The sequence below is a fragment of the Bos mutus genome, chromosome 8 (genome assembly GCF_027580195.1).
Source record: "Bos mutus isolate GX-2022 chromosome 8, NWIPB_WYAK_1.1, whole genome shotgun sequence".
In the NCBI taxonomy this organism is placed as follows: Eukaryota; Metazoa; Chordata; class Mammalia; order Artiodactyla; family Bovidae; genus Bos; species Bos mutus.
In genome coordinates, this window is record NC_091624.1 from 2,628,932 (window position 1) to 2,643,407 (window position 14,476).

The 14,476-nt window shown below is 44.4% G+C and overlaps 1 protein-coding gene across 1 annotated transcript in view; it reads left to right on the top strand.

Annotated features, from left to right (window-relative positions):
- Nucleotides 1-14,476, top strand: part of C5 (complement C5) — a 99,575-nt gene that overhangs the window by 61,340 nt on the left and 23,759 nt on the right. Inside the window, exons 23-28 of the mRNA XM_005889490.3 lie at nt 2,953-3,042; nt 4,363-4,575; nt 5,042-5,117; nt 9,305-9,464; nt 11,149-11,244; nt 13,608-13,779. Coding sequence (XP_005889552.2) covers nt 2,953-3,042; nt 4,363-4,575; nt 5,042-5,117; nt 9,305-9,464; nt 11,149-11,244; nt 13,608-13,779 — 807 coding nt within the window. The remainder of the gene's footprint in view (nt 1-2,952; nt 3,043-4,362; nt 4,576-5,041; nt 5,118-9,304; nt 9,465-11,148; nt 11,245-13,607; nt 13,780-14,476) is intronic.

Here is a 14,476-nt window from a genome sequence, read left to right on the forward strand (position 1 = left end):
CCTCCCTGTCCATCACCAACTCATTTAGGAGAGCACAATTTAGGAGTTAGGTTAAGCAGCCTAGTGATGTCATTCCTATAGTTGTTAATAGGTTCCTTTAAAGTTAGAGGGGGACACAAATGGGCAAACAGGAAAGGGGCATAAGAACTGCTGTCAATTCCCTATTGTCAAATATCATTCCATTTCTATGGGATCAGGGGTGACGGCCCATCTTCTGTAGTTTCTCCATGCTGACACAGAGCACCGTATTCTCAGAGTGAAATATGTCAACATGAGTCTGTAGCATCTCTGATGACAATCTTAGTTGCCTGCTTACATATATGGGCAGAGCAAGCTACAGTTATCTTGATGCCCACAAGATATAGTTTATTATGAACAATAATGTTAATCCCATTCTCTTGAAGCCAGATCTTGGAATTGTGCTAGCCAGACATTCAAGACTGCTCAAGATGGAGCCGCTTAGGTCATGGCTACAATCTGGCCATCACACAGTTTTTTACCCTCTGGTTCTAGTCACAGTATCTGTAAAACAGTTCAGGAACGTGCATCGGACACTTAGTCTGTGACCATTGTCTTGATCATCAACTACTCTTTTGTACTTGGTTGGGAGCGGGGGTCTGCAGGGCTCTGCTTGGTTCTGATTCCACCACCACTTTGCTCATCCACCTCCTGCTGACAGATTCCCCACCACCATCAACAGTGCTGCAGTGAACATCCTTTTTCATCCCCCTTTACAGATCTGTGTGAGCATTTATCTGGTCTGTTTCTCAGAGTTGAACTGCTGGGTCAAAGGGCATATGCATATAGAATATCATTTCCTTCTGTCACACTGCTCCTCAGAATGGCTCTACTATTTACACCTCCACCAGCACTGCATGAGGATTCTTTTCATTCCACGCCCACTCACCTCTAAAATGTGCCACTTTTGAGGGGCATAAAGCAGTAGCTCATTATTGTTTAATCTATAACTCTTCTGAATACGATGATATCTAAACATCTATTCAAATGCTCGCTGGCCACTTGGGCTTCCCATCTGTGAATCACCTATTCCTATCTTTTGCATTTTCTCTATTTTCCACTCGGGTTTTCCCGTCTATTTCTGGTTGGTTTTTGTCTCCAGTGTACTTCTTTGAGCAGTAACGAACTTCAGTGGGTTTTGAACAGGAACCCTTTATTCTGATATAGTCAGATTCATTATAATTTCACTTTACAGTCATATATCTTAGCTCACAAGAACACTGTTGTGTATTTTGTCCCCTTGGCTTTACAGATTTAACTTTTACATGTTTTAATCTCTCTGGAATCTGCCTTTATATGTGATGCCTTGATGGATCTTTTTTATGACCTCTGACAGGAGTAAAATTGACTTCCCTAATATTTAGTTTTCTCTTCTGTGCCTTTTCCATTTGGTAGAAGAGTTGCTAACGAGAACTGAAATAGTCAAGGGCAGATATCAATGGAAAAAAATCGTGGAGAATCAAATCTAAATAATCTCAAACAAGCTACTGTCATAAGTACTGTAAAAGGAGCACAAACTCTTTGCCAGGCTCTTTGTTCTTATTATTTTTATCTTCACAAAAACCCTTTGAGGAAAATATTATTATTTCTGTTTCACTGGTGAGCAAGCCAAGGCATAGCAAGGTTCTGTCTTGCCCAGTGTCACATTCTGGAATGAGCTCTTTGTGAACTCAATGCTCTTTCAACCACAATGAGATACTCGCAAATGCCCCTCACTCAGTGTTACTTTAACATTATATCCTTGGCATTTATCAAAGGTTAAAACTTACCTGAAGAACATTCCTGTTCTTATCTCTTTCGCCAGGCGGTTTGGCTATTAAATTATAAAATGTCGCTTTATTTTCTTTAGCATCTGCCATGTCCCAGGGACTAAGTGCTTGGGACTATAGCATTCAAGATGGTTCCAGCCCTCAAACTGCTTTCTTAGCCGGACAAGTGGAGAAGTCTCTTTGCCGTGACTACTACGGACTCTGCAGTAAAACCTCCTGAGCTCAGATGCAGCTTCATCTGTGCTAGCTCTGTGACCTTGAGCAACTTGCTTTCTAAGCCTCATTTTCTCATCTACAAAATTAAAAGAATAAGAATAGACCCAGTACACAGGGTTGCTGTGAGGATCCATTATAAAAAGCACACAAAGAGCTCAGTCGTGTGCTTGGTTCTCTATCAGTAGGATGACAAATACTACCATTTCTATGAGATAAGCCACTGATTGCAGTAGAAAATGCTCTGACACAGGCATGCTTAAACTTGGGGGCTTCCCTGGTGGCTCAGACAGTAGAGAATCTGCCTGCAACACAGGAGACTGGGATTTGATCCCTGGCTCGGGAAGATCCCCTGGAGAATGGAATGGCTACCCACTCCAGTATTCTTTCTCCTTTTTTAATTTATTTTTTTAAATTGAAGGATAATTGCTTTACAGCATTTTGTTGTTTTATGTCAAACCTCAACATGAATCAGCCATAGGTATTGCCTGGGAAATCCCACAGACAGAGGAGCCTGGAGGGCTACAGTCCATATGGTCGCAAAGGGTCAGACACGACAGAAGCGACTAAAAAAATAAAATTGTACAGAGAGAAAAAGTGTCTAAGTTAGATGGAGAGGAAAAGGTGGAAAGGATTTCAGGGCATGCTTCCCAATGGAATTAATCTTCACATTTCCTTGACTAAGGATTATATGTTAGTTATTTTTAGATTTCAGTTCCGAGAACAATTTTCTCTCTTTGGACAAAATGGCATGCTCCCTCTTACTGGTGAAAAAGATTTACATAACCTATTTATTTCCTATCCTGTAATGACCAGGAAGTTTGAAGTCAACTTTAATGCTTTATTTAATGAGATTATGTAAGCCTAGGGTTTGATCAAAATCTTTGATTATTTTTAACTTCCCTTTTAAATTTTAATACTGTGATTATAAAAGAGTCTTTTTTTTTTTCAGGCATCATTAGCAGGCGAAAGGAGTTCCCATACAGGATACCATTAAATATGGTCCCCAAAACAAAAGTCAAAAGAACTGTGAGTATAAAAGGTAAATTAACCAGTGCCATTTTTATTTCTTATTTCACTGTGTTTCAAACAAAAGTCAAGTATTCTCATGACTTTCCCATTTCTCCTCTTCTCTACTCAGTTGCATATCCAACGGGGGCTCTGGGAGTGCCCTGTTCCTGCCCTCACCTTCACTTCCCCAAGCTCACTTTCAGCTCTCTTCTTCCAGGGGCTTGATTTCATGGAGATTCATGCTCCCATGATGGAGGGTGGGGGCTGTCACTGGCCCAAAGACTTCTCTAACATGAGAGTGCAGCTGCGTCCAGATTTAAAGGACTTTCTATGATCCAAGTGGGCAGTCTTAGTCCAGAAACAGTTGCATGCCCTGCAAATGGCCCCAGGAAAGCAGCTCTGGGCCATTTGTAGCATTGGTGTTTTTAGTGGGCTTTATCCCTGGCCTCCAGCCTTTAAAAATTCAAGGACTTATCATCACAAGAATAGAATGTCCTGACTACATTTTATCTCAGATAAAAGCTTGGAATCACAGAATGTTAGTACTGGAAAGGACCTTTCTAAGCATGCCCCACCCTGTTGTTGGATATATAAGAGAGTGGTTTTCCCAGGTCTCACGATGAGATATAGACAGAGCCCTCATGGCATTCACAGAGCGTTCACAGTTCAGACTCTTGGCTTTGCACTGGGGAAGTGATTGATTCATAGGGTTTATGATATCTAAAGCTATCACGTTGAAAGTGAAAGTGAAGTCGCTCAGTCGTGTCCGACTCTTTGCAACCCATGGACTCTAGCCCACCAAGCTCCTCCGTCCATGGGATTCTCCAGGCAACAATACTGGAGTGGGTTGCCATTTCCTTCTCCAGGGGATCTCCCCGACCCAGGGATCGAACCCAGGTCTCCCACATTGCAGGCAGGCGCTTTAACCTCTGCGCCACCAGGGAAGCCCTTAAATACAAGAATCAGAGATTTCAAGGGAGGAAAGGAAGCCAGGTTGAAAGAAGAAGCGGGAGGAAGCAGGAAAGGGAGGCGAAAGGGGTGGCCTTATCACTTTGAATGGCAACTAACTTGCCTTTTCCAGTAGGCTATAATCCGGCCACTGTATTACATACACCATCTTACCTCCATGTCACGGTGGTATGTTTAGGCCTGGTGTTTCTTTAAATACAACTGTCTAATCAGATATTTTTCCCTCTCCCCAGTTCTGAGAAGAAATTCAACTGCTTAGATTAAAAAGGAAAGAATAAGGACGGTTGCTCTTATCGCCACTGAAAATGTACCCTTACTCAGAAGCTGGTAAAAGCTGAGCGTATCTACTTTGATTTTTTGTTTGTGTGCTTGTTTGTTTCAGGACTGCTTATAGGCGAGATCATGTCTGCAGTCCTGAGTCAGGAAGGCATTGATAGTCTTACCCGCCTCCCCAAAGGCAACGCAGAGGCGGAGCTGATGAGCGTGGTCCCAGTGTTCTATGTTTATCACTACCTGGAGGCGGGACATAATTGGAACATCTTTTCTACGAACTCATTAACTCAAAAACAGAACCTGAAGACAAAATTAAAAGAAGGTAAAAGAAAATCTGTTTCACATATTGTACATTAAAATCTTGTGATTTTTTTAAGCTAAAATTTGATTAAACTAATATTTAAGTTATGAATTACACAAAACCTTAGTTGTAAAAACACTTCCGCCAAAAAAAAAAAAAACCATGAGGCGGACTCTGTTACACAAATAAATACCGTTTGCTGCAGCGTTTTGGCTTAACTTACTGAAACGCCTGGATGCGAGACAAGACACCTGGATTCCAAACTCTGCAGAGCACTTCCTTCCTTCTTGAATGAGCTCAGAATGTTCTGCTTGATAACTCCCAGCTCAAGCGATGCATATACCTCCTTTGAGAAGCTCAGTGTTGGCCACGAAGCATACGTTCGCTGCCCAACACGGGAGGAAGCTTGCCTTTCCCAGGGGCTCACACTGCGCTGAGTGGAGACGGGGTCACTGAAGCTCTGTGCTCTTTTCCTGCTGCCTCTTAGGGATGCTGAGCATCATGTCCTTCAGAAATGCCGACTATTCCTACAGCGTGTGGAAGGGTGGCAGTGCTAGCACTTGGTAAGTGGAACGTTTTGCCTTGTGTTTTCACACAGTAGTGAACTAGAGAATAACAACTCTAATGGGCGCTCCGTCCAGCGGCTCAGGCTGAGACGCCTAGTCATCTTTCACTTGCAAGCCTCATCTGACCCAGCAAATACTTTTGGCTGCACCTGCAAAGTACATCCTGAACCTGACGGCTGTTGCGTCGCTTAGTCACTAGTTCCCATCAGACCCTTTGTGACTCCGTGGACTGTAGCCCTTAGGGCTCCTCTGTCCATGGGATTTCCCAGGCAAGAGTACTGGAGTGGGTTGCCATGGGCTTCTCCAGGGGATCTTTCTGAATCAGGGACTGAACCCGTGTCTCCTGCATTGGCAGGTGGATTCTTTACCTCAGAGCCACCAGGGAAGCCCTGAACTTGACTACTTCTCACTAACACCAACATGCCACCCGGGTCCAAGCCATTCTCATCTCTGACTTGGGTTATGACCGTAGCGGCCTCTGGTCTCTCAGCCTTAACCCTGTCTCCTCTTCAGTCTGTACTCAGCGCAGCAGCCAGAGTGAGTCTGTTAGAGCATAAGTGTGGTCACATCACTCAAAACCGTTCGGAAGTGTCCCGTCTTACCCAGGGTAAAACCCAGACTTCTTACTATGATCTACAAGACCCCACGTGATCTAGCGACACCTCACCTCTCTGACCACGTCCCCCGCTACTCTCTTTCACCCCACCCGAGCCCCACTGGCCTTCTTGCTGTTCCTTGAATGTGCTGACCATGCTTCCACCTCAGAGCCTTTGCACTGACTGTGCCCTGTTCCCTCTCGTCTGGGGAACACTCTCTGCCAGGTGTCAGCGAGGCAGGCTCCCCCCTCTCCCTCAAGCCTTTACCAAGAGTCACCTCCTCAGTGAGGGCTCTAGTAATCATTCTATCTAAAATTACATCCCATTCCAGTACATCATTTACTTTACTTCCTCCTATTCTCCTAAAAATGTATCCCTAACACTCTCCTTATCTCCTTATTGTCTGTCTGGTCACTAGAATGTAAGCTCCACAGAGGCAGTTTCAAGTATTCCTGGTGCCTGGTACTGGAGGTGCTGAGCAAGTACTTATTCAGTGGGGGCACTATACCTTCCAAAATTCTGATGATTTGAGGGAAAGACATTCTCAGTTAGTAAATCTGAATTGTTTCTGTTGTTGCTATTCAATTGCTAAGTCGTGTCCAATTCTTTGGGACCCTATGAACTGCAGCACTCCAGGCTTCTCTGTCCTTCACTATCTCCTGGAATTTGCCGAAATTCCTGTCCACCGAGTTGGTCATGCTATGTAATTATCTCATCTTCTGTCGCACCCTTCTCCTTTTGTCTTCAATTTTTCCCAGCATCAGGGTCTTTTCCAGTGAGTTGGCTCTTCATCAGGTGGCCAAAATATTGGAGTTTCAGCTTCAGCATCAACCCTTCCAATGAACACCCAGGACTGATCTCCTTTAGGATGGACTGGTTGGATCTCCTTGCAGTCCGAGGTACTCTCAAGAGTCTTCTCCAACACCACAGTTCAAAAGCATCAATTCTTTGGTGCTCAGCTTTCTTTATAGTCCAACTCTCACATCCATACATGACTACTGGAAAAACCATAGCCTTGACTAGATGGACCTTTGTTGACAAAGTAATGTCTCTGCTTTTTAATATGCTATCTAGGTTGGTCATAACTTTCCTTCCAAGGAGTAAGTGTCTTTTAATTTCATGGCTGCAGTCACCATCTGCAGTGATTTTCGAGCCCCAAAAAGTAAACTCAGCCACTGCTTCCGCTGTTTCCCCATCTATTTGCCATGAAGTGATGGGACTGGATGCCGTGAGCTTAGTTTTCTGAATGTTTAGCTTTAAGCCAACTTTTTCACTCTCTTCTTTGATTTTCATCAAGACGCTCTTCAGTTCTTCTTCACTTTCTGCCATAAGGGTGGTGTCATCTGCATATCTGAGGTTATTGATATTTCTCCTGGCAATCTTGATTCCAGCTTGTGCTTCATCCAGCCCAGCGTTTCTCATGATGTACTCTGCATAGAAGTTAAATAAGCAGGGTGACAAGAAAAAGCCTTGACGTACTCCTTTTCCTATTTGGAACCAGTCTGTTGTTCCATGTCCAGTTCTAACTGTTGCTTCCTGACCTGCATACAGATTTCTCAAGAGGCAGGTCAGGTGGTCTGGTATTCCCATCTCTTGAAGAATTTTCTACAGTATGTTTTGATCCACACAGTCAAAGGCTTTGGCATAGTCAATAAAGCAGAAATAGATGTTTTTCTGGAACTCTCTTGCTTTTTCCATGATCCAGCGGATGTTGGCAATTTGATCTCTGGTTCCTCAGCCTTTTCTAAACCCAGCTTGAACATCTGGAAGTTCATGGATCACGTATTGTTGAAGCCTGGCTTGGAGAATTTTGAGCATTACTTAACTAGCATGTGAGATGAGTGCAATTTTGTAGTAGTTTGAGCATTCTTTGGCATTGCTTTTCTTTGAGACTGGAATAAAAACTGACCTTTTCCAGTCCTGTGGACACTGCTGAGTTTTCCAAATGTGCTGGCATATTGAGTACAGCACTTTCATAGCATCATCTTCTAGGATTTGAAATAGCTCAACTGGAATTCCATCATCTCCACTAGCTTTGTTCGTAGTGATGCTTCCTAAGACCCACTTGACTTCACATTCCCGGATGTCTGGCTCTAAGTGAGTGATCACACCATCGTGATTATCTGGGTCGTGAAGACCTTTTTTGTACAGTTCTTCTGTGTATTCTTGCCACCTCTTCTTAATATCTTCTGCTTCTGTTAGGTCCATACCATTTCTGTCCTTTATTGAGCCCATCTTTGCATGAAATGTTCCCTTGGTATCTCTAATTTTCTTGAAGAGATCTCTAGTCTTTCCCATTCTGTTGTTTTCCTCTATTTCTTTGCATTGATCACTGAGGAAGGCTTTATTATCTCTCCATGCTATTCTTTGGAACTCTGCATTAAAGTGGCTGTCTGAGGAGGCTTTACAAATAGCCATGAAAAGAAGAGAAGCAACAAGCAAAGGAGAAGGGGAATTTGAATATAGACAAAGGGGAATTTGAATATAGACCCATTTGAATATAGACAAAGATTTATATATATATATATATATATATATATGGCCAACACCTGAATACCCCCAAAAAATTTTTTTAGAAATACAGGGAAGATAAAAAATTAAAGAGAATAATATTCATTTTAAAAAGAAAAAGGAAAACAAAATTTTAAAGTAAGGGAGAGAGTGAAGTGGTCTGAGTCTCGGGGGTTTCTGGCCCCTGGGCTGCTGAATGAAGGAATCAGAGAGGAGGAGAGGAGGTATAAGAGGCACCTGGGGTCATGAGGTCCATCCCCTTGGACAGTCTCTGCGGGAGTTAGTAGAGACTGAGCTGGTTTGTTTGGGGCATTGCCAGTCGTCGCACTCTGCGCGGGCTTCGTAGAGCGCAGGGGGCGGGAGCTGCTCTCTAGCTGAGGCACGGGGCTTCTCGCTGTTGGTGCCCCTCTTGCTGCTGAGCACGGGCCGTAGGGCAGGCGGGCTCAGCAGTCCCGAGGAATGTGGGATCTTCCGGGCCAGGAATTGAACTTGTCAGGTGGATTCTAACCACTGGACCACCGGAGAAGTCTCCTGAACTTGTTTTTCGACTAAGTAATCATAATAAATAAAGCTTCCTTGAGAGGTAGCGAGTTCTCCATCAATGGTGTGACTCAAGGGGAAGCGAGATAAACACCCCCACGGGTATTAGGGAAGAGAATTCAGACCTCAGATGGGGATTGAGATCAGATAGCTTGTACAAATTTTACAATCTAGAATTTTATAATTTTGCTCCTCAGTATCTCATGTTTGTGAGTCAGTGCTTTGACTCTATTTGTTTGAACGCTATCCAACGTTAGAGAATAATTGTTGTATCATCAGGCATCAGTTTTCAGCTTGTACGCAGGCTAACAATGCTGCCCTCACAGAAGATGTGTTGCTTACCTTCGGTTGTTTTTGGAGATCTTCCTGATACCTTTCCTGATGTTTTGAAATAGTAACATCTTACTTCAGAATTGCGTGTTTTGAAATGTTTTTCTTTTCAAGAATAAACACTGTATGAACGAAAACACACTGCAGGTTGAAAGCCCAAAGGGCTTCAGTGTCTAAATGTTTATTTATTTGATTTTCATCCCAAAGGTTAACAGCTTTTGCTCTAAGAGTACTTGGACAAATAAGTAAATATGTAGATCAGAACCAAAATTCGATTTGTAATTCTTTATTGTGGCTGCTTGAGAAATGTCAGCTGGAAAATGGATCATTCAAGGAAAATTCCGACTATCAACCTGTAAAGTTACAGGTAAGGAAACCAAATGCACAGATGAACAATACTTGGATTTAAAAGTCTGAGTTGTGTTCTTATTCATTTTTAGAAGGGGAAAATATATGCAATCCTGCAAGAAACTTCTCTTGAGTACAGGCAAAGAATTTGAAAGGTCTTCTCATCCTGTTATTCAGATAATTCAAAATAGGTCAGATGAGTAGGATCGTGGGCATCTGGTGTCACAGGCGTTCGTGGGTTGCAGAGCACAAGCGCTGGAGCTCAGAGGGGTAAACGGGCCCTTTTGTCTACAAACACTCGGTACAAAGTCTGCACTTGAACTTCAAGGCCTTCTCACAGGTCAAGGCTGTAATTTGTTGTTGTGAAAGATGGAAGGGATCCTACGTACACTCTGTTAAAAAGAAGGTTAGAGTCAATTTATTAAGAAGTACCACAAAGTGTTGTTTCATATTGGAATCCACTTACATGTTTAAATTGCAAAATCTCTCCAAAATACTGCTACAGCATCTTCTACTCCTAGAATGTATTTTTTAGGATCCAACAGCTTTCCTTTATTTATTTATTTTGCCTGCCCCAATCCAATCCCTTTCATGTCACAAGCGGCCTTCCCGGCTGACCGGGGTCCCATAATTAGGACCGATTAGGACTCCCACGAGAAGTGAGGGCAGCTGACATCATCTAGGTGCTATTTGAAAAGGAAGATACTACAACAATTTTTTTTTTTAATCCTACACATCTATCCAGCTGTTCATATCCATTCAACAACCATTCACGGAGCACCTGAAATGTGCTAGGGCCTCTTTGGGGAACCCTGAGGGAGGAAGAGTGGGAAGAATGGATCAGAGAGCACCTGTGCCACAAAGGAGCTCACACACTGGTAGGGAGAGCAGGGTACAGATACTAACAACTCTAATCAAGATTTAAGTTTATGTGTTCATTTATTTATTCAATAAATATGTACAGAATGTGTACAAAGTGCTACCTAGTAGGGATATAATAGTGAACAAAACAGGTATGGTCACTGAGGCCACGGCGATTGTTACCATCTAGCAGAAAAGTCAGACCTTAAGTGATTTCAAGTGTGTGATTCACACTAAGAAAAGGCCGATACGGTTTCTTTGAAAGCAGGAGCTCTCACTTAGATTGCGGAAGTTGAAAAAACGATTTGACCAGGTTCCTAGGAGCTAGGGAGGAGGGAGGCAGGCAGAAGGGTCCAAGTAGTGCAAGCAGCATGCCTGTCCTCTTGAAGTGGAGAGAGGGTGGTCCATTCAAAGAGCTGGAGCCTAGAGGACTCAGGGGTGAGTGGCACAAAATGAAGCTGGAGAGATGAGTAGAAGGTCATCTCCTGGGAGGTCTTAGAAACACTGCCTTGGAACGTCACTGCCCTAAGAGGAGAAAATACGGGAGGACAGAGGAAGAATCGGGCTTTGTAGAGGAGGTGGCCCTTTAACAGGGTCTTGAAGGAGAAGGTGAGCTTGAACGTGGTGAAGGGGTGTGAAGTGGAGCTCCAGGGTGGAGAGGTGGAGGAGAGAGAAGCAAGTGAAAGCATGTGAAACTCAGAGCTTTGAGAAGATGCCAGGGGCCCCGCTGGCCCGCATGAAGGGAGAGAGAGGGAGGGGAGGCCAAAGTGGGGAGTCAAGCCAGGTCATTTCGTTTGAAAGACACCATTTCACTCTCCTTTTAAAACATTGCTTGTTTTTAGGGGACCTTGCCTGTTGAAGCCCGAGAGAAGACTTTGTATCTCACAGCCTTTGCTGTGATTGGAATTAGAAAGGCTTTTGATATATGCCCCTTGGAGGTAAGTGTTTTCTTTCTCCAACACCCATCGTCTATTTCTGTACCATATTCGGGGAACAGAGCGGGGGATAGGGCGGGGGCTTGAAAATAACCTGAACTCCAGAATTTAAGGAGTTCTGAAGCATGATAGATACTAAAGAGCGTCTAGTCCAACCCACTCATTGACAGCTGAGAAAACCGGGGCCTGTAAGGAAGGTGAATTTAATTGTCGCATGTCACAAGATACTGAATTATAGACCTGTGATTAGAATAAATGACTTCTGATTGTGATGAGAAGACGACCCCATGTCCCTGGGATCCTACTCTTGCCCCTGCTAACTCTTACGCTACGTATGGGACTGTTCTTTTATTACATGGAATCAGTTCAGTTCAATTCAGTTGCTCAGTTTTGTCCGACTCTTTGCAACCCCATGGACTGCAGCACACCAGACTTCCCTGCCCATCACTAACTCCCAGAGCTTACTCAAACTCATGTCCATTGAGTCGGTGATGCCATCCAACCATCTCATCCTCTGTCGTCCCCTTCTCCTCCTGCCTTCAGTCTTTCCCAGCATCAGGGTCTTTTCCAAGGACTCAGCTCTTGGCATCAGGTGGCCAAAGGACCGACTCACATGGAGTACTGAGCACCCACGTGCTCTGGGTCTCAGAGCTGCTAAGGACACCCCTACCGTGCTTTCTGCCTGGGGCTGTGCTGTTCATTTGCTTGGAAGCTGAGGGGAGAAAGGAGAGGATCCACTTAAGTGAATCAACGTAGACGATTCTAAAGATGAACAGAAGTGAGATCCTGATCTGGGAAGTAGATTAGACCTGTCCTTCAAACCAGCTGACAGAACCGAGATGGAAAAACCCAAGGGGACTGGTAGGACTTGAACCACAAAATGAAATCAGTTTTTCGTTTAGTTCAGGACAATTGTTATATGTGTGTGCCATTGTTATTGTTTAGTTGCTAAGTCGTGTCTGACTCTTTGTGACCCCATGGACTGTGGCCCACCAGGCTCCTCTGTCCATGGGATTCTCCAGGCAAGAATATTGGAGTGGGTTGCCATTTCCTTCTCCAGGGGACCTTCCTGACCCAGGGGTTGAACCCACATCTCTGCATCAGCAGGTGGATCCTTTAGCACTAAGCCACCAGGGAAGCCCTAAATATATATATATGCATGCGTGCATGCTAAGTCACTTCAGTCGTATCTGACTCCTTGTGACCCTATGGCCTATAGCCTGCCAGGCTCCTCTGTCCATGGGATTCTTCAGGCAAGAATACTGGAGTGGGTTGCCCTGCCCTCCTCCAGGGGATCTTCATGACCCAGGGATCAAACCTGCATCTCTTACATCTCCTGTGTGTGTATACGCACACACATATATATAAACACATGTGGGGCTTCCCGGTGGCTCAGTGATAGAGAATCTGCTTGCAATGCAGGAGACACAGGAGACATGGGTTCAATTCTCAATCAACAAATAATTCTCAATCAGCAAACACATATGTATACGTGGTGGCACTAGTGACCAGAACCCACCCGCCAATGCAGGAGACGCAAGAGATGCGGCTGTGATCCCTGGGTTGGGAAGATCCCCTGGAGGAGGGCATGGCAGCTCACTCCAGTATTCCCGCCTAGAGAATCCCATGGACAGAGGAGCCTGGCAGGCCATAGTCCATAGGGTTGCAAAGACTCAGACATGACTGAAGCAACTTAGCATGTACATATATATATTCAACAAGACAAAATAATCAACAAGTAACATTGCCAGTACCTGGTGGTATGTGAGTGAGAGACAGATGGAGCTGGCGAGAAGGTGCCAGACGAGGAGTCAGAAATATTGCACCATGCTGCCTCCTCATCCACTTATCCAAAATAACTATTTCAGTTGTCTGCAGGCAGAGGCATAGGGATTATTTTCCCAGGAATCCTTAGGATCAAAAAGCACTTTGGCAGCTTGGCTGTTTTTTTGCTGCTGATGGTTTTCTTTAGTAGAACTTCTGAAAATGTGACTCTGTCTCAGCTCTGCTGGGTGCAGCAGGATGAAGAAAGCCATGTCTGTACTTGATGCTGCTTCTTCCCAGAGGCCAGGTCTGACATGGGAAGCAGAAACTAAATGGAAAAACCTCTACCGAGGAGGGAGGTTTCAGAAGCAAAAACTTAAACCGATTTGGACAATCTTATTTTCATTTTCCAGGTTACCCTCTGCTCCTTCTCCCAGAAGGACTTGCCTCAGGGAAACACCATCCATTTCCACTAGGTCATTTTCCTTTCTACCCTTCATCTTGCCTGCAACCTGGGGTGGTGCAACCTGGGGGTAGACCCCATTAGTTGGTAGGTCAAATCTTGTCAAAGAAACTTAGGTATCTTCTGCTCTTGTTTCCAGAAAATCAGCATGGCTGTAAGTAAGGCTGACGTCTTTCTGCATGAAAATGCCCTCTCATCCCAGAGTGCTTTTACACTGGCCATCGCTGCTTACGCTCTTTCCCTAGGAGATAAAGCACACCCGCAGTTTCGTGCAATTGTCTCTGCTCTGAAGAGGAAAGCTTTCGTCAAAGGTATGACTCGTTTCTGGCATTTGTTCATCAAGTGTCCAATAAGCACATTGTTGAGTCATTCAGTCATGTCTGACTTTTTGTGACCCCATGGACTGTGGCCCACCAGGCTCCTCTGTCCATGGGATTCTTCAGGCAAGAATACTGGAGTGGGTTGCCCTGCCCTCCTCCAGGGGATCTTCATGACCCAGGGATCAAACCTGCATCTCACCAGGCCTCCCTGTCCTTCACTATCTCCTGGAGCTTGCTCAAACTCATGTCCATTGAGTCAGTAATGCCATCCAACCATTTCATCCTCTGTTGCCTCCTTCTCCTCCTGCCTTCAATCTTTCCCAGCATCAGGGTTTTGTCCAATGAGTCAGTTCTTCACATCAGGTGGCCCAAGTATTGGAGCTTCAGATTTAGCATCAGTCCTTCCAGTGAATATTCAGGGTTGATTTCCTTTAGGATTGACTGGTTTGATCTTCTTTCTGACCAAGGGGCTCTCAAGAGACTTCTCCAACACCACAGTTCAAAGGTCAATTCTTTGGCGCTCAGCCTTCTTTATGGTCCAAATAAACATGTAGCCTCTGCTAATTCTGGGAAAAGTGGGTGCATGCAAAGTAGAGTGAGACAGAATCCCCGCCCTCAAGGAACAAAGAGAGCACGATACAGTGTAATAAGCCCTACTATTCATGTATTTAGTCACTCATTCAGCACA